Below are 20,991 nucleotides of genomic sequence, written 5' to 3' on the forward strand. Positions count from 1 at the left end.
GACCTGGGGTGCTGTTTGGGTGGAGTTTTTTTTTCTCACTGTGTTCGCATGGGTTTCCTCCCACAGTCCAAAAACATACTGGTGGGTTAATTGGCTTCTGGGAAATTTGGCACTGGTGTGAGTTTGTACATGTCTGCGTTTATGTCTGTCTGCCCTGCGATGGCCTTGTGTCCTGCCCAGGGGGTACCCTGCCTTGTGCCCGTTGCTTCCCAGGATAGGTGCCGGCTCCCCCGGGACCCTGAATTGGAAAAAGTGGTTAGCAAATGGATAGATGGATAAGTCAGAAAAGGTCATCATGACAGACAACATACAAACCCTCATGAGCCTTTTTCTGTAGTATATTTAATGTACTTTTTGATATCCTAGTGGCCTGGGCTAGTGGTTTTTGAATCATGGAAGCTATTTCTCATACTGTAGATAACACCTTTCTCCCTTTCCTTCAGTAATATCCCGTTCAAGCCATTCCCTCCTCCTTAATTCTGACCAGTAGATAAACTTACTGACATATAATAATAATAATAATAATAATAATTGCTTACACTTATATAGCGCTTTTCTGGGCACTCCACTCAAAGCACTTTACAGGTAATGGGGACTCCCCTCCACCGCCACCAATCTGCAGCATCCACCTGAGTCATCCACCTGATATTAGAGTCAGACCTTCCCGTTCATTATTATTATCCAGTTACAGAGAAAAACACAATTCCCTTGCGTTTAATAAAAATATGAATGTGAATTAAATGGATACTTCCAGCTGAGGAACCCTGGCTGGCATGCATCTCAATCTGAGCTGTAGCTTGTGTTGTACAACTAGAAACAGGTGTCCAAAACCCTTATTCATCTGAAAGCCCACCCTTAATATATTACTCATTTTGCTTTGGGGTTAAATTTAGCCCAATCTGTGCTCACCTCACTTTTCAGTTACATATACCACATGTATCATTTAATGGTAGCTTTGTGATTGCCAGAATCTTTTTTTGTATTTATCCAATGGATAGCCACAGTAAAATAGTGGGTTTGCATTAGCAGTTGTCAGGAAGGTTGATAATATTATTTAGTCTTGGTAGTAGTCTAATAAATGTAGTGACTATGTTATACAACCAGTTCAGAAGTGAAGATACATTTTCAGTTGCTAGGGTTTTCACAATCCCCATAACTTCTTATATTGTACTTTCCACAATTAAATCTGTCCAGAAACAGATTGCATTTCTTTATTAGAGAGTCTAGGTAATAAACCTTTGAACATTTCTGGATTGTTTTGACCTTTGCTATTTTCATCGTGGATAACACTGTCGTTTTATATACGGTTTACAAGATTTTCTTTCCCCAGGCTTTCTTTATTGTTAAAGGAAAGACAAATACTTTGTAGGCTAATGGTAAAAACAGGACTGCAATCCATCAGAGCTTTTGCAACCTATCAGAACTACCAAATGACATCGTTACCCAAACTTTAATGTGACATTTAGCCTCACAGCACACATAATCGTACTTAAAGGTGTGAAAAGTAATATGGAATTGTGGTCTCAGGTCTCATGTTCTGTCTGTATATTTTTATATGCTTTGCAAAGAGCAAAAGTAACGTTGTCCTGCTCCTAAAACTGTTCTACTGATTTACTTTACAAATAATCATGAGGAAGAAATGCAAGAAACCCCCATGCGGAATAGTTGGATGATACAAAATTATGTTGTTTTGGCAAACAAAGGCTCACACAACTCCTCGGATAAAAATGTGAATGAGCATTTTGTGATCAGGACTATCATCTCTATTAAGAAACTACTTGGACAGCAGTAGTGGGACCATATAAGTCATTTAGTCTTACAGAGCAGTCTTTGTTTCGGACAGTACTTTTTAGTCTCTCAGCTTCTTGGGACCAAACATAATTATTTGTTTTTCTGTTTAATAAGGTGTCATTACTCATTGTATCTTTACTCAATGAAATGCAGTTAAGGAGTGGAGAAATGCAGAAAGAATTGGACTGTTTCCCGGTGTATTAAGAAAGTCGGGTCTGTGGTTTGAATGTATACCTCCTTTCTTATAAAAATGGAGCTATAGTTAGAAATGAAGACTGTTTTAGCAATTTACCTTAATAATGTGTCTGTTTTCATCATAAGCCTTGATTGAATGTTCACTGCTAAAAGCCAAAGTGTGCAAACACTCAACAGTAATGAAGACTGTGCCAGGGATTCTTGTACCTGTCTCTGATTTCAGTGGCTCTAATGCCAGTGCAGAAAGAACTGATAAAAGAGGATATTTCATTTAGGGGACACAGATTACATGTTGTTGAAAAAGATAAGGGGGATTAATAGCTTCACTGTTTCTCTTCTGGGGGCTAATTATCATCTTTCAAAGGTTACTTTCTATTCATTCTGTTTGTTGAACATCGAGTTTTTGTTTAACAACAAAAAAAGTGAAATATTGTTTAGAACCAATAAGCTGCACAAATGTTTAATACGTTTCTAGTAAATCAGACGAACAACATCAGCAGCTCTGTATGAACTTTCATCCTGTTCCAGCCACATTTTTAACGAGGCGGCATCACTACATTAGCAACCTGCTTGCATTTCTTTATTTTTTTAATAATACACTGACCTCAATCAAGAGCGAATTTTTTTCCGGATCTGTTAATGAGTAATTCAGTTTCAAACTTTTATATTTTCAATTTCCAACAAAGAAACTGAAGCATTCGGCATAGGAAGCAGAATTACATCATATGAAAAATGTGTGATTGATGTAATCCACTGTGGCAGCTGTAGTAAACTCTGCAACATCAATTCTGTTGCTCGGAATAAATCTAACGAGAGAAAAGAAACAATTCCATAAATGTCTCCTTCAGCAAGCGGTGCATCATTCTGTCTGGGCAAATTGCTCTTTTAAGAGGCTATACATATTTATAATTTTTATATAGGAGGTAGGAGCTTTCTGATGCCTGTGGTTAAAGACGTAATATGATCGTATGGAGATGGCATTTGTGAGGTAACCACAAAACATTTTTTCAGTTTTATCTAATGATGCAGGGATGGGAGCCAGCTTTCAAGATTAGCAAACGTTAGCCTTTGTTGTAGGCTCATTGGCAAGGCGCTGCTGATGCGTGATTGAAGCCCTTCCATTTCATTACAGCGGTTATCAGTGCAGTGCACAAGTGACAGTTCCAAAGCAAATAATGTGGAGTGCAAATTTCTTTCATTTCAAGTCTTTGAGCCATAAAGTGGCTTCCAAAGAAAATGGAATCTTCCTAAGCCATGTGTGGGACGTTATTTTACACCCTCTATCAAAGGACATCTATACAAAAATGTGTTAAAAGTAAGAGAACATTAAAAACAAGAGAACAGAAAAAAAGAGGGGAAGCTGGAGCTACAGCATTGGTACACTGCAGCAGTCATTGCTTCCAGGAAATTCACTACCGGAACATTCCTTTCACTTCTCACGTTAGAGTTTAAAGGAATCTTTATAGGTGTGATTTAAGAATGTTTAAAAAAGTCTTAAAAACATAATAAGTGTTAGAAATGTTACTGTATTAACCATCACATGAAAATACAGGATTTCTACAATTTGAGGTAATATACAGTATGAACAATTAAATGTTACAGCAATTACAGTAAGTGATGGTTGGGTTGCAGTGTGACCTAATGGTCAGTAAATGATTTATAACTAACGCCACTCTATTTTATCATGTAAAATGACTAATCTAGCAATACAACAATTTACAGCGCTCATAATGTCAGAAAGAATTAGACTGTGTACCCAATCATCCTATGTGTACATATTTTTAAGAAAAACTTTTGTTTATTGCATATCCTGGAGCTAATATATACAAATATACATCATTATTTTCTTTGCTTTTCATAATGTGCATAAAACGTTGTAAGAAACAGTTCTTTCCGGACCCTATGCGGACGACACAATCCAGAGTAGTGAGGAAACACTGGGGAAAAAGTCATGCAGGAATACGGGGATAAAAACATGGGGGCATGTCCATGCAGTGCTGGTGATCAGGGGAGGTGTGGCCGAGGCAAACAATCCAAAGAATAAGTCCAAGGGAGAATCCAAAAAACAAGCAAAAGTCCATGGCCGGGTAATCCATCCAAAACAAGGGATTAAAAACAGGTTCCGGGATGGGACCGGCGGGGAGGAACAGGAGCAGGAAGCTAAAAGCATAACGGAGCCAGACGCAACCAGGTCCCGGGCTCGCACGATGTGGAAATCAGGTGCAGAACCTCGATTGGCGACTGGGTCTGGCTTTTAAAGGGAAGGAGACTGGAACAGGGGGCAGGTGCGGGGAATAGGGCAAACAAGGAAGAGCTGGAGCGCCCTTAAGGAGGAGGAACTACAATCGTGACAAAAGTGAGATATACTTAATACTCAGGTTGATCATTATACTGTTTATACTGTATTAGAGCTCATAGATCCATTTAGTGGCAGATTCAATTACATTTAGCAGGTCAGGAACTACCTAAAACAATGGTTTATGACTTAAAATGATGCTTGACTTCAAGCCAATGACTCTGAACAGTGCCTTCAGTGCTGCTGCTATTGATATTACACTTTTCCATTAACAGATTTACAAAGGGATTCTTAAAGTCTCCGACTGTATTTATGGACATACTTACTATCCCCTGAGTTTTTTAACCTCAAGCAAACAGTGCTCATACAGTACATTAAAAAAATATACTAAATGAAAACATTAATTAGCCGAAAGTAACTGAAAAATAAAAATGAAGATGGGAGAAAAGTATCACTCTTCCTAAAGTTAACTTGGGTCCCCAAATCTCGCCATGAGGTTAAAATATGTCTCAGTCTTTTGAAAACCCTAACCCTAACCCTAGCTGGGGTTTAAACTGAGCTTTTGTGTGATCTGTCTCTGAAGCCCTATATTTGTCAGATTTGAAAATGTTACTCAAATAAAGAAATATGAGCCTAAAACAGTCAAATCCATGTGTAAAAGCTCATGCACATTCGTCTTCTTCAATAATGTACCTTCTCGAAGCAACTTTTCATCGAGCTGAAAAATCCTGCTACAGTGGTTTTTAAATGAGCGTGCCTTGAGGCCAGACTAGGGTTAGGGTTACAAGACCCATCCAATTTTGACTTCATTTATACTTCTCTGTCCACTTGAAATGATAAAAGTGAGATAGTTTTCCTGGTAGAATGCATTTTCTTTACACTTTTATTTTCACTGTTTTGGAGCACAATTCCTGTGCTACGGAATACAATATAAATAGCCAAAAGTAACTGAAAAATTAAAGTAAACATGACAGAAAAATATCACTCTTCCTAAAGTTACCTTGGGTCCCAAAATCTCGCCATGAAGTTAAAAATAGTTTTAGTACTGTGAAAATCCTAACCCTAACCCTAGCTGGGGTTTAAACTGAGCTTTTGTGCGATCTGTCTCTGAAGCCCTATATTAATCAGATTTGAAAATGTTACTCAAATAAAAAAATATGAGCCTAAAACAGTCAAATCCATGTGTAAAAGCTCATGCACATTCATGTTCAGGTTACAAGACCCATCCAAGTCACATTCAGGTTACAAGACCCATCCAATTTTGACTTCATTTATACTTCTGTTTCCACCTGAAATTTTAAAATTGAGATTATTTACGCAGTAGAATGCATTTTCTTAACACTTTTATTTATGTATTTTATTGGAACATTTTTGGAATTCCTGTGCTACGGAATACAATATACTGTATAATATGAGAGTATCAGCAGTAATGTCATAGATATGTAACCTAGCTTTATCCACTTATTTGCTGTCACAGATACAGTATGTAACTAAACCTTAACTATTTATATTCACTGTACTTTATATTCAGAATAAAAGTATGAAAGTAACTTCAAATTCAGAATTATTTCAATCACAATTCTGTCACGTTCTGTTGAAAACAAGGGGCTAATTGCGATGTACACTCTGCGAAATAAATCCAGCTCTCTCAAAGACTGTGCAAATTAGGAAAATTAAAGTACAAAACGCCTGTTTTAGAATTGTCTTTTCATGGAAACAGTAATTAAGATGAGAAAACATGTTTCATTCACACAGAACATCAGCTTTTGCACGGTCTCTTTCAAGTTTTCCTGACTCAGAGTCTATACAGAGATGGAATCTGATTATGGAATCTGCACTTGGGGCAACACAGGAAAATGAGATAATTGATGTTTCCATGGCTCAAACTTAAACAAATTAATTATAATCTTTTTACACTGTGATGTTTGGAAGCAGCATTATACAAGAATGTAGTAGTTTCATGCTGCTTGTAAGATGGATCAAAGAAATCCACAGGGCAGTTTTGAATTTCATTTGACCCTGATTGTTTATCCTTAAGCAAACACAAAAGCTAAACCAATGATTTCATTTCAGCAATAATCCTGATTCACTGATTACCATTTAAATGCACTGTATTTACATATTCTGGTGATGGATGCTAGTTAGTAATTTGTATTTATTTCAGTCTGAATGTATCAGAAATTAAATTTGAACTCAGTCCACTTGATCTACATTAAGTCTGCTTGCATTATAGTTACCTTTTTCTTCAGTGTTCTAGCCTTTGGTAGTATTGATTTCAAACTTTATGTATTTAGCGTTCCTTTAATCATTATTTCATTTTCTGAAATGTATACTTTGGTATCTTATTTATCATCTGTGTACAGTGCTTTCTAAATGTATTGAGACAGCAAAGTCAAAACTGTTATTTCTGATTTACAGTCAAACATTTTGAGTTTGTGATTAGTATGAATAAGTACAATATAATATACATTATATTTTATTTTTGGGAAATTGCATGCATATGGGGCTCTTCAAAATTAATTTTGTATGGCACCCTTTGCAACTGTCTGTATTGTCTGTATTGATGATGTGGCTAAATTTATCTGCTTATGTAGAAGAACATTCTTACATACTTATTGGACAGCACTTCATTCTACAGCATGTCAGTGACTCAAAGCACACATCCAGTGCAACCCAAGAGTTCATCAAAGAAATAAAAGGAAAATCTTAGACCAGCCGTCAATCTCCAGATTTAAATTAAACTGAGCATACATTTCACTTGCTGAAGAAAACTGAAGAAAAAAACTTAAAATACCTTAAGAACCCAAAGTGGCAGTTTCAAAGCATCCAAAATATTTACAGTGTTTGGTGAGTTCATGCAGTTATTGCCTCAAAGGTATATGCAATCAATTACTGACTTTTATGCTCTGAAATGTGCCTGAAGTATACAGTATGAGTCCCAGTACTTCCGGTTACTTGAAGTAAATGGGTTGAACACAAAGTATGTTTTTGTCCGATCAAATGTACTGTATGCATGGAATAACATAAAAAAAATTAATATTATATGTATTATTTATGCTAATCTCATGATCACAAATGCAGATTGTTTGACCATAAAGCAAAAACAGCCAGCAGCTACAGTAACTAACAACTGGCAGCCCACTGAAGTTAACCAGGTGTGAGCCTGGACAATACATGGATGGGTGAGCTCCTGGGAAAGCTACTGGAAGCTACTGGGAAAGCTACTGTTAGTGGGACCAGTAGGGGGTGCTCATACTGCGGTCTGTGTGGGTCCTAATACACCAGTGTAGTGATGGGGACCCAATACTGTAAAAATGGTGCCGTCCTTCAAATGAGACATAAAACAGAGGTCATGACTCTCCATGGTCATTGAAAATCCCAGGGCGTTTCTTGAAAAGAGTAAGGGTGTTACCCCTGTGTCCTGTTTTTTTTTTCCAAGTCCTCCTAATAATCCCAGTTCATGAATTGGCTTCAGCACTCTGTTCTCCTCTCCACTGATACCTGATGTGTGAGGAGTGTACTGGTGCACTTTGGCTGCTGTCACATCATCCAAGTGGGGGTGCACATTGGTGGTGGAGGGGAGTCCCCATTACCTGTAAAATGCTTTGAGTGAAGTGTCCAGAAAAGCACTATATACATTTAAGGAATAATTCATTATTATTAAAAATAACAGTTTTAAGTTTTCTCTCTCAATACTGTCGGAGGGCACTGTACGCGTGTATCATCTGCCTTCAGTTAAAACCCGAAAAGCTTTAATTACACTCCAGTCATTGCTTTGCTGCAATCCTATTTCATTATCTAAAACATATGTCATTTAATTTCTCTGTGGTCTTCTCTAATTCTTTGAAAAAATTATGACCTTGGATAAGACATGCACTATCCATATACAATCTCCTGCCATGTGCACATTCACATCATTATACGAACAGACAATCATTTGAAGCGCAATGTTTGCCACCCAAAATAGATGGTGTAATTTTTTTGTCAGTGGGCAGTATAGTAAAATGACAGTTAATGTTGCTGTTTTATAGCTCTTATAGGGGTACTTTGTGGAGTTTGTTATAATATGCAGCATTTTCATGATGGATGGATCACTTTCCTCAGTTTGAACAATGGTTAAAGCATGCAAAGTATGATACCAGTGAATTGAGCAACTGCTACTGTATAGGAGTGCCAATTTCCAGACTCTTGGCAAGTATAGTTGAAAGAGTGCACTATCCTATCACATGAATGTTCCTGGTACAAGACAGCCATGACAAGAAACACAAGCCTTGACAAGGAACACAAAGGGCTCTGCCCCACAAATTAGTTGCATAGATTTAATCTCTCCTTGTCTATAGAGCACATGTTGACAGATAGAGCTCATTCATAAAGCAGTTTTTTTTTGGATATCATCCAACATTCCGCACCATCAGCCATGAAAATATGTCCTGTCATGAAACCGTCCTATGGTTGGAGAACATGAGACCATTCAAGTGTTTGCAACTGAATGAGAGAGATCTTTTGGTAGATAATTGATCCAAGGATCTCATTTAACTGATTCTTGAAATAAGCCAGGATATCAGCTTCAACAACATGGCTGGGTAGTTGTTTTTTCTGTCCCATATCCCTTTTCATTAAGAAGTGCCTCTTTTTTAAAGTGTCCTCTGTTTCATGTTTCACTGTGGATTCAAAGGGCTTTGATTTTGTCAGTGCCTTTGATTTTAATATTTGAATCAGGTCGTCTTGTAGTCTTCTCTGTGACTAAAACAATTTAGTTCTTCTCTCTTGTCTTTATAGGATATGATGTGTTTAACTCAGCAATTCCATAATCTGTGCTGTTGTTCTGATATTTAATAACGTCTCATGGTGTGTATAATCTGGCTGTAGGTAATGGACTGGATTGAGAATCATGGAGAAGCCTTTCTCAGCAAACACACAGGAGTTGGGAAATCTCTTCACAGAGCACGGGCACTGCAGAAGAGACATGATGATTTTGAAGAAGTTGCTCAGGTAAGAAAAACAATAGAATAAGGTAATGGCTTCCAGTTCATACAGCACTTTAAAAGTCAAACAGAAAAGTGTAACTGCAGATTGAGTAATCTGCATGATTTTAAACTGTTGAATAAAAATGTGTCAGAAGTAGAAAAAGTTAGCAAGTAGCTTAAAATTCAGGAAACAAATAAAGAAACAGGTGCTTCTCATTCAAGGGGTAGCTGTAAAATCTTCAATGGTTCTGTTACTTAGCATTACAATTTCTGTAATAGATTGATAGCACTAATACTATTACTAGCACAGCTTCTCTGCATAAGGTAAACATAATGAATGCTTTGTGGTGTTAAATGGCTGTAAAGTATTTGATGCAACATTTCATGCAAAACAGTCACCACTTTGCTGTCAGTTCATTTCAGCCTCTATAACAGGAATTTCTGTCTGAAACAGTTTATGTGCTGTTACCAATTGAAAGCATCTGGAATCCAGACGTTCAATTTATTTCAGATGCAAATGCTTCCATTTTGTATGTGTCATTGTCTTTTTATGTTAGTATAAACTTAACTTTTGGTTGTGTTTTATTTGATGCATATACCAAAAATACAATTAAGCAGATATGCAGATTATTTTAAAGTCAATTTGTGGTCAATATTTAAAATTATAAGAGTGCAGTGAAAGCACCACGACTTTTAATAAAGCTGTGCTGTTTGGTGATCACATTTTAAAACAACTAAAAACCTTCTGCAAACCTTAAAAGCAGCTCATTTTAAAACTATTGCATGTGACTGCATTGTAGTGATAAAATGTTGTATAATTCTTGTATTAACATCAAATAAGATCTATTTCAGGACTTATTATGGACTTGTTTGATTTAGCTCACAGGGGCTACCGTTTTGTGTTCTCAAGAACTATTTTGTGTTGACTGAAAGAAACGCTGTAAATCCACCTGGTTTTCTATATCTGGAAAAGATCTGTATCTAATCCATTAGGAATGTTTGAAGCAGACAATTCACCAAAATTAGAATTTAGCTAAGTGCAAAAGCACGTGTCTACAGGGACAATGTAATGATACATTTAAAAAGACAACACTAAGTACATGAACTACTTGTCCTAGCTTGAGAAAAAAAGATGATTGTCTTTTTTATAACTTCAAATAAGAAGGTCTTCTGAATACAAACAAAAAGAAAAGTTTGGATTTTTACACTTTCTGTATAAGACAAACATAAAAAATCTGAAGAATCAAATGCAGAATTAATGACAACTGAAATGTGTTGTATTGTCTAGAAAATTAATATAAGCAGAGATATGCCTTACAGAGAAGTTTGTCCTACCAGGACCTTTCCAAGGGCTGATAGGAATTTTCTGTAGAAAGCAGTGGGATAATTAAAACAGAAAACACCAATTGCCAAATAGTAACTGTAGTAACACTTCCAAGAACATATTGCAGTTTTAGGTTTCCTCAAGAATATACACATGCATACATTGTATTTATTTCATTATTCAATTATCTGCTTGATTTGGCTGTCTAACATCTTTAAAGAAGCAGCTGGATCAATTTTCAGTTCAGAAAACCCCAAATGGCCTCTTATCATTTCTAACCTTAGAATATAAAAGATGGCTAGTAACTAATAGCTCCAAGGATCTCAGGTACTCGTTTTGCAGAAGAAGTCGGGGTGTCATCTTAATTTCAATCAATCAGTCAATCCATCGATTGATCAATCAAGTAATGAGTCACATCCTTACATATGTTTGATTGTATACACTTACTTGAGTAGATATATTTAGTGCTATTCCTGAAGTTTGCCTGTTATGTAAAAAAGCAGTATGTTCTTACTAAGCGTTACCTTGGCTATATAATATTTGGGACATTTTCCTAAGAAAATGTCTACCAGGAACAGGCTCTTCCATATTATGTAGTTTTGTAATAATTAGATAACTAATTTTACTATTTACTTATAATGTACCAATATATAAGTTTGTATATGACTATTGTAGAACAGTAAAATTTGTAAAAGAATATAAAATCAACGCAAGCGATTGATGACCATCATATAATTTTGAGTTCTCACTGTAAAAGGATTATCAGTGCTGTCCAGTAACCTACTAATAAATGTCCCATTTCCCTTCTTTTTTTTTGTTTAAACCCCTGCATGCAGGGCACTCTGAATACAGTACACATTACCAAAAGAAAAAGTAAAAATGTTTCCAGCACAGAATGGGAAAAAATGGAGCAACAAGACAAATGTAGGTCTAAACGAACTAATGTTGGAGTAAGCTTCACAGAGCCATTGATTATTGTACTCCAGGGACTTTGGAGAGGGAAATTTACAGCAAAGGAAAAAGCTTTCTCCTGAAATTGCACTGCTAGACAAGAGGTGGTCTGGTGGTATTTTGATAGGGATTGTCTGTTTGCTCTGGAAGGAAGGACAAGAGTCAGCCAGAAAAGATTGCATCTTTGACCACGTCTTGGCCAAGCACTTTCAATTACAGTATAATGCAATCTGTAGTAATGCATATTAAACAGATTCTATAGTAATGCCATTTTATAATGCATAAGAGATGTCCAACTTTGTTTCTAATGAAGAGAGAGAATAGATTTCTCTGCAAACTGGGGAATAGTGGTTTCTTTTTGTAAGATGAAAGCTTATCTTTGTGGATGGTATCTGAATTTTGCTGTTTTTCAAAATTATCGAGAAGTGCTTTTTAAAATCTCTTATTTTTTCTGATTTTGTCTCTTGGGCCCTGTAGTTTATAACCATATTTGTATGCTATAATACATTGTTCCTGTCTTTTTACCATGCATAAATATGATTTAGGTTGAAAATGCAAAAACAGTTTGGGTTTGCCTGAAGCCTAATGCAGTTTTATTAAGTGAAATTATTTCCCTTGTTTTTTTTCAGATTTAGGGACAGAGATGCTACAAATAAAGATTTTCAGTTGAATGAAATTGAAGAATTTAATTGATTAAATGTGAGATTTCCACCTGAATGTGTATATCCTATGTACTATTGGACTGAAATATAGTAAATAAAATAATTGTATGTAAGCCTACATTACACTGACCTCCATTTTTAAAAGATCTGGATTAAGGTGTTTAAAAATGAGAATTCAGAGATTTAAAAAAGCATTTTAACTGTGGATAATCAAGAGATTTATAAAGATTAGACCTCTAGTAGAAGCCAAATGAGTCCTTCATGCTGGCATAAAATTCTTCTATCAATATAACTTGGCAATTTTAATTGTATGCACTTTCAAGATGTCACTTGAGTCTGGGTCATTGTCTTTTATTGTATGTGTTCTCTTTCTGCTTTTTTTGTACCGCAAATAATGTTCCTTGTTTATTATAAACAATTAACATCGATATTTGGTCCCTGTGAAGTCACAAGGAATCTCATCTTTACTGCAGCTCAGGGAAATTCCTGGGATTTTCTAGATAAGCACGTGCATTCTGTTTATTAATCCAGCCTGATGCCTGGATCTCTACTGACTTGCAGCATGCAGATAAAAGAAAAAAAGGTCTCATGCCAAGGACTGGATTACTGGGCTTGGATTTACACTGCAGTCCAGCACAGATGGTGATGCTGCTTAGATTTAATGTAATTGTTTTTTGGTGCTTAGCGAAGCGTTTGTGTGAGCTCGTGTCCTGGAGAGCAGGGGCTGTCGATTTTGATTTGTTGAAACTTGGTTTTTGCAGTAGATGGGCCTGTGTCTCCTAACGTGGTCGCTGTGCTCCTCTTTGACTCCTAGAACACATACACCAACGCTGACAAGCTCTTAGAGGCCGCTGAGCAGTTGGCCCAGACCGGCGAATGTGACCCAGAGGAGATTTACAAAGCGGCTCGGCATCTGGAGGTGCGCATTCAGGATTTCGTGAGAAGGGTCGAGCAGAGGAAGCTTCTCCTGGACATGTCTGTGTCCTTTCACACTCACACCAAAGAGGTATGTCTGGTGCTGCCTACTGTAGGTGGTGGCTTTTCCCACTTCCTGCAGTGAGACATGTGAAAAGATCAGGGAGAGCAAGAGCTGGAGCTGTGGATGAAGTCGATTTGTAGGTTTTAGCTTTCTGTCAACAGAATTGGTGCTAATGACTTATAGACCTATGTAATTCAAAGGGGACCAATTTAAGACTGAAAGGGTATGCTGTCACTCTGACCGCAGCTATAATTTTTTTATTCATCCCAGATAAGAGATAACACAACTGACCAAAAGGTAGTTTTGGTAAAGTCTTTTAGATACCTAATTTTAAATATCTCTTAATCTCAGTCAAAAATAGTAGCAGTAGACGTTGCTCATGCTTTTCTATGACTTGACCTGAAGCAAGAGAGCATTTCTCTCTCCATCGATCAATCTCATTGTTGACAGATATTTGACTGTATGGGTTTTGCTTTACGACAAGTCAGCAGAGCCTGTGTACAGCGCTATAAGACAAGTGTCTATAAGACCACAAGTTACTCAAGTTACTGTAAGACCACATTTCCAAGTGCTCCATAATTATTCGTGATAATAATAATGTTTATTTTATTTTCTATGTCTGTTTTTTACTTATTCCAGCGTATACCTGGTTTTCATATTTCCACAGCATTCTATTAACAAGACTATTATTGCTGTCTAATCAGTAACGTACTTGAAAATAATTATTTCACAAAAATAAACTATTAAAGTACAAGTTAAATTAAATAACAATTCAACTGCGGTAGCTGGATACATTTTATATAGTACAGTCTATTATACTTTTAAAAGCAACAGAATCACTGTGAATTTCTTTGACACACCTCACTAACTGAAATATGGCACTCAAATTGAAAATATCTGCAGGCAATGTAAATCAGATTCTTTGCCTGAACTGCCCCTAAGAGTATAATAAAATCTAATATTGCTTTTGCTCTGCTGACAAATGGAAGGTTAGCAGCCAGAGATTAGTTTGTTTTTAATATTGAGAATGAGCTGCAGCACAGGTCAAGAGATTATAGTAATAATAGGGGTGTAGAATCACCAGCTTAAGCCCTTCTCTTGTATTTATAGGCTATTTGAGGAATAAGGCTTCTTAATATATGTATTCATTATTCATCTCTGATACAGAAAAAAACGTGTCGCTTGATCGATAATACAATTTCATAATATTTTATTTTATACCCTGAACTTTAGGCTTCTTGAATGCTGATCATGAGCTTTTTTTTTCCTTTTGATGATTGAAATGTAAGTGAAATCCATTTAATGAGAACAGTTTTGATTCATATATTTAATTAATTTTTAGAGGCTTGGTTCACTATTTGGCAGCCGTCCTAGTCCTTTTAATTCCTTATGAAAATTAGCAAGACCCTAAGCTAAAAAGGTAACGTGGAGGTAGGGACAATTTATATTGATATGGCATCAATTAAATTAAATTGGAAATTGATGCTTCTGTTTGAAACTTGCTCCTATCGATAAAACTGAAGTTGAATGTCCAAAGAAAGCTGTAGAAGCATACCTGTCAATGTAAAATGTAAACCATTTTAATGTTTTTCACATGAAAAACTATTTTTCCTTTTTAGTATTTGTGCTCTTCTCACAAAAGGAAAAAAAATCCAGAAATCAAACTGGATCTCAGTCTTTGAATTGCCTAATGCCTAATGAAAGGTAAAATCCAAGAGCTAGTAGTGATTTAGTTTAGTTTAAGAAGCAGTTAAGTAAAGGGTCTTCTAAAGAAGAAGGTTTTGAGTCTGAATTTGAAGGAGTTTAGAGAAGGTGACTCTCTGATATCCTTGGGCTTGGGGGCATAACAGGAGAAGGCCCTGTCACTAATACAATGTAGACGGGCTTGGGGGACAGTAAGGAGAGCAGAATTAGGAGAGCGAAGGTTGCAAGGTGGGGAGTAGGGCGATAATAGTTCAGACAGGTACTAAGGTGCCAAGCCATGCAGGGCCTTATACAGTAGGTAAACACGAGGATTTTAAAGTCCACACGGAATTTGACAGGAAGCCAGTTCAAGGACTCCAGGATAGGAGAAATGTGAACACTTGCACGAGACCTGGTCAGGATTCTGGCTGATGAATTTTTGACATACTGCAGTTTGTTCAAAGAAGCTTTAGATACCCCAGCGAGTAGAGCATTACAGTAGTCAATTTGAGAGAACACAAATGTGTTGATCAGCTTTTCAGCCACAGTTAGTGATAGCATAGGGCGTAGTCTAGCGATATTTCTGAGGTGAAAAAAAGATGTTTTGACAATATGTGGGTCGAATATTAAGCCAGAATCGAATATCACCCCAAGGTTTTTCACTTTAGACTGAAGCTCAAGTACAGAACCATCAATGTGATTTTTATAGTCACTTTGTCATCATCTTCCATGATTACTGACATTTGTTTTTGTTATGTCAAGCAAGAAAAACATGCAGTGTGGTAAATTGCCTATTTTTCCTTGCACTGTTGGCTTTATCATTACATTGGCTGGCATTTAATACACAGCATTCTGAAAGTGCATGAAGCAGCAATTAGCTTAAGAGGCCCACAAAGTGCTGAGCATGCAGGAAGAGGGAAAATACAGTATGCTATTCATTTTCAGGATCCTTGTTTCAGTCAAGATTTCCCTTTTAATTCAGTGGTTGAACAACTTGTGGATTGGAAGTGCAGTGTTCTCATTATATCTTTACTTTCGAAACTTCTGTAAGCGGCAAATCTTTAAGTGTAGAAGCTAATATGAGAGTGTTGACGTCTGCAGAAATGGTCAGATTTAGAATAGCAAGCTACAGGCAGACAAACCTAGGGTACAGGTAGGTAGTGTGTGCAAGTTTTTCAAGCTATTATAGTGAAACGAAAGCAAAAATATAATTGCTACTAAATTCTGGGGCTTCATACTACAAAGAATGAAACCGAAGCAAGAGCACAATACTGTAAATTTTTGTAACATTTTTAAAATTAATTAGCACTTTATTCTTACTGAAACAGGTTGCTTAGGTAATTTCAAAAACATTATATGATTTAGGTAAGGTATTATAGTGATAAATGATAGACAATCAATTACTTAAAGAGTATTTTGGTGAAATTTAAAATTTAAAATATATATAACAATAATTACTTATTAAGTTTTTTTATTAGTTTATATTAGTATTAGTATATGTTGGTTCCTGAATCCTCATTTACCTTCTCTGATTGCCAGAATTCATTAATCTAAATGTGTTTTTCTAATCAGTAAATTAACTTCACATTTTATAGAACTTATGTTTTGTCATACTGGCTTTAAAAAATCACCGTTAATTTGTCCTCAGTTGCTCTGTGTAAAACTCACGTTTCACAGACTCGTGGGACAAGATGGTGTCCCTCTACTGTAAAAAGTCTGATGCAAAGCTGACAAAAATGTTTAGTGTAATACAGCACACATTACTCTTATTCCTCTCTTAAATTAGATTTCAATTATATGAAATTATATTTATATTGAATTATATTTTCATTTAAAAGATTTCTTGATGGGCTTGTTGCTTAGGCTTGGGTTGAAGTAATATTTTTTATTTGCATAGATGTTTTTGTAGTATCTGTGTCTAGCTTGCTGTAATGACACTTGGTCTTGACCTAGTGTGCAATTGCTGGCTGCTTTGAATAAAAAAAAAACTTTTCATGAAATGCTTTTAGAAAACAAGTATACAAGTAGAATATAGTATATATGTAGTATATAAGTAGAAAACATGATGTGAGTAAAAACAAATCAGCTGTAGTTACAGTACATACTGTAGACACGTTAACTATACAGTATACAGTAGGTTCAAGATTCAAGTAGAGATCAGTCTTATGCTGAAATGTGCTCAGGCGTGAAAAAATAGTTTTTTTCTTTCTTTCTACTTTTGAATATGGAATTGACCCCTACTTGTTCCTTTGCACCCAGCACACTGGTGTATCTCGTTACATAGATTCTCTGTCCCCTCTTTCATGTGGAATAGTTTTTCCTGATCTGCCTCATCGCTGAACCTTGTTCTGACAGACTAAGCACTATGCTGCCTCAGAAAGCTGCCTCCTGCATCAGAATCGTGTTAAGGATTAAATGGTGAAGACGTCCACCTCAGAGAGAAGGAAAGTGTTTTAACTCCTGATGCTAGAGGAGAAATCCTGGCACATATCAATCACATAGCAGCTCCTCTGCAGGACTCGTTCTCACCAGGAGTTCAAGTCCCTTCATGTCTCAAATGATCGACTCCTTTGGTGTTAATAGTATCACACTATTATGGAATGTGGTTGGTTATTAGTTAGTTCAGCTGTGACAGCTGAATGATTTTCTCATTGGAGTGTAGCCTGCTGTTTTACTAGATGTTACCCTGTTGTTAACCTCAACAAAATGCCATAGTACGTCTGGGTAGAACTCACTGAGAAAGCCCATTAATGTGATTTGTGACTGATATTACCTGACTGTTTGCACATATTTGAATTTAAATCAGCTTGTAAATGTTTATATAAGTATAAATAAATCCTCTGGTTAGCACTTCCATAGATTATTTGGGTGTTTCTTCCTAATCGCATATGCCTTAATTCAGATTTATTTTTCAGTCTCTGTGTAATTCTTCCTAACCTGTTTCGACTTAAAAGACGTAAAAACCCTTCAGTGGCTGAAATTACAAAACTATTAGTGAGCAACATTTGTAATCCTTAGCATGCCCAGACCAGACTTGGTGAACGGTTTCTATGGCAACTGCTGAAATGGAAAAGCCACTCTACGTGTTAACCCTTAAAATAAAGTGAAATCAGACTCAAAATAGAATCTTTGTACTACAGTACTGTTGTGAAATATGAGCAAAAGTTTCTGATATTTCACAGGAAATTGGAAATGCCATCATGAGTCCAACGGTGACTTTGGAACAGATTTCCTACAGATGTTAAGGGCTGAGATGAGAGAAAATTTCCACAATTCAGCAACATCCCAGTCACTCCAAAAAGCTGGCTTACTGTACATGGCGAAGTCGCAAACCCGTCTCAAATTCTACATGGAGTTCGTGACAAAGCTTTTAAGCCTTACTACAAACTTGGGACAAACTGGAACTCTTTAGGCTAAATGCAAAAAATGCAAATTACATCTAGTGAAAAATGTCAAACATGGCTTGGCTGCATTATATTCATGGAACGCCTAACTTGTCAAAGTAAACGTGCAACTGAGTTCGTTTTTGGGTTGTGAGAACCAAGGTGGTGAATGCTTATGCAATAAAGATATTTTAGGTTTGGATTCTTCTTTGCAGTTTTTGCTGACATAAAACTTTCGTTCACCCATGAACACGTTCACTTTTCGTGTTCAGATTTGGATTAAAATTGTTCACTTTAAAAAATGTACACTTCGTTTGTTATTCAACGAAAGGGGCCATCGAGGGAAGGGGGTGAATATCTTTGCAAGGAGCTGTATTTATAAATACAAAATTAGCCCTGCAACTGCTGTAAATTAGATCCATAGTGGAATGATCTGAGATCAAAAGGATCCAGAGTATAGAAGCCTCCTGCTCTCTGAAAGCAGGAAAATATCAGGTTCTCTTGTTAGAATTGTGGTTCTTCACATGGTGGTTATTTGTCTGAAAATGTCGAACAGGCTAATTACAGCTCAGCTGATTAAGCTCCTGTTAGAGCCCTCAGTCAATCAGTCATCACTTTCTTGTTCTTACAGTGTTTAAAATCAATAATCAGTGAGTAAATACAGAAGCTTTTGGCCTTTCCATCTGCTCTCTTTGTACAGCATGTATACATATGCCATGTTACAATAGTTGTGCAAATGCTTTTTTGATCCCTGTATTCTCTGAAACTGTCAGTTATTCTGGTCTGCAATCAGCTGCCTGTGGGCTTTTAAACGCCTCTGGATGTACCTGTGTTATGTATTGCTGGGTTCATTCAAACTGTTCCTTGGGCCTTACAGATTGTAAATAATCCTCATTTCTGGATATATTCATGGAGCATCAATTTACAGAAGACAGTTCTGTTATGTTCAATAAGGAAGTAAAGAGTTTTGGGTATCCTTTTCAATTCCTAAGTAAATGAACTATCTTTCTCATATACTGGACTGTATAATAATAATATTTAATTTCTTACACTCCTGGACACTCTATTCAAAGCGCTTTACAGGTAATGGTGACTCCTCTCCACCACCACCAAAGTGCAGCATCCACCTGGATGATGCGACAGCAGACCAGTACACTCCCCACACATCATTTATCAGTGGGCCAATTCAGAAATGGGGATTATTAGGAGCCCATGATTGGTAAACACTAGGGGGAAATTTAGCCAGGACACCAGCATTAAACCCTTACTCTTTTTGAGAAATGCCCTGGGATTTTTAATGACCACAGAGAGTCAGGACCTTGGTTTTATGTCTCATCAGAAGGATGGTGCCTTTTTACAGTATAGTGTTCACTATATACAGACCACAGGGTGATCGCCCCCTACTGGCCCACTTACACGACTTCGAGTAGCAAACTTTTTTCTCAGGAGATCTCCCATCCAGGTATTGGCCAGGGTCACACATGCTTGGTTTCAGTGGGTTGTCAATTGTGAGTTGCAGGGTGATGGCAGGGTACTGGATGATGGCTAGAAAAGAATGTGAATTCAAATAAAAGGGCATAGTGTGAAATATCCAATATTAGTGACCTATTTTGAAACCAGTCTGCTGTTTAGAAAAAAACATGATATGTCTATATTTCTGTGAGAAAAGTATTTTGGTCAGTGCAATGGCTTATTCAGATCTCTATTTTGTCTGTCACTGTTTAAGGGATGCAAATAGCCCACAAGTGAGTGGTTTCGCATTAAAGCCACAATCTGAAATAGAAAGCAAGTTATGAAAGTAAAAGGTAACAATCTCAATGTATGAGATTACACATACAAGGTACATGAGACATGTAAAGACTAAATAAATCAACTGAGTTTTCATCTCTCTTGTCATTGCTAGTTGTGGACATGGATGGAGGACTTGCAGAAGGAGCTTTTGGAAGATGTCTGCTCTGACTCTGTGGAATCTGTGCAAGAGCTGATCAAGCAGTTCCAGCAGCAGCAGACAGCTACCCTGGAGGCCACCTTAAATGTCATCAAGGAAGGGGAGGACCTTATTCAGCAGCTAAGGTAAGGCATGCCCTTTGTGTTAAGAGCTGGATTTGAAAGCAAGCTGTGGCAGGGAAAATTTCACCCCTGCTGTATACTCGCGTGTAGATTAAGCAATGGCTGGTTTTGATATTAAGTCATTCTGATGTAGTGCTCATTGGGATTTCTCTGAAATCAGCATTGGCAATACACAGACTCATGCACACACATATATATGCAAATATATGAAGAGATAAACATTAATATTATAATACTAATCTTGTTACAAATGGGAAATTTGACCAAGCAGTTTAGTCAATAAGATAATTATTCAGAACCCCCAACTTGCAAGTGATTTCTCAGAATATACCCGAGCGGCTGGTATACTTAGAGGCATGTGAATTCTTTGTTTTTTGGCACAACTTTGGTGAAAACAGTAACAATCCAGGCATACGTGGTTAAACAAATGTTTGACAAGGACAAGACACAAACTACACTACACAAAACAAAAAATTACAACACACAATTACTCTATGTACCATATTTACAGACAAGCCATTTCAGAGGCCTAACATTCTAATCACCCAGAAAAAAACCCAAACTTCTACTAAGCATGAAACTCTTAATTAATGCCTACAGAGGCCAAATAAGAGATACTGTAAGCTGCCTTCTAAAATGCGATACAACTTGCACTTAAATCTCTCTCTGAACCCGGGATGCCACAAAATA

General features: G+C 36.7%; 1 protein-coding gene across 1 annotated transcript in view; it reads left to right on the forward strand.

Annotated features, from left to right (window-relative positions):
• Positions 1-20,991, forward strand: part of kalrna (kalirin RhoGEF kinase a) — a 209,033-nt gene that overhangs the window by 83,082 nt on the left and 104,960 nt on the right. Inside the window, exons 10-12 of the mRNA XM_088930063.1 lie at positions 9,152-9,274; positions 13,001-13,192; positions 20,135-20,304. Coding sequence (XP_088786189.1) covers positions 9,152-9,274; positions 13,001-13,192; positions 20,135-20,304 — 485 coding nt within the window. The remainder of the gene's footprint in view (positions 1-9,151; positions 9,275-13,000; positions 13,193-20,134; positions 20,305-20,991) is intronic.

Source organism: Atractosteus spatula, chromosome 13 (genome assembly GCF_055471065.1).
Source record: "Atractosteus spatula isolate fAtrSpa1 chromosome 13, fAtrSpa1.hap1, whole genome shotgun sequence".
NCBI classification, from domain to species: Eukaryota; Metazoa; Chordata; class Actinopteri; order Semionotiformes; family Lepisosteidae; genus Atractosteus; species Atractosteus spatula.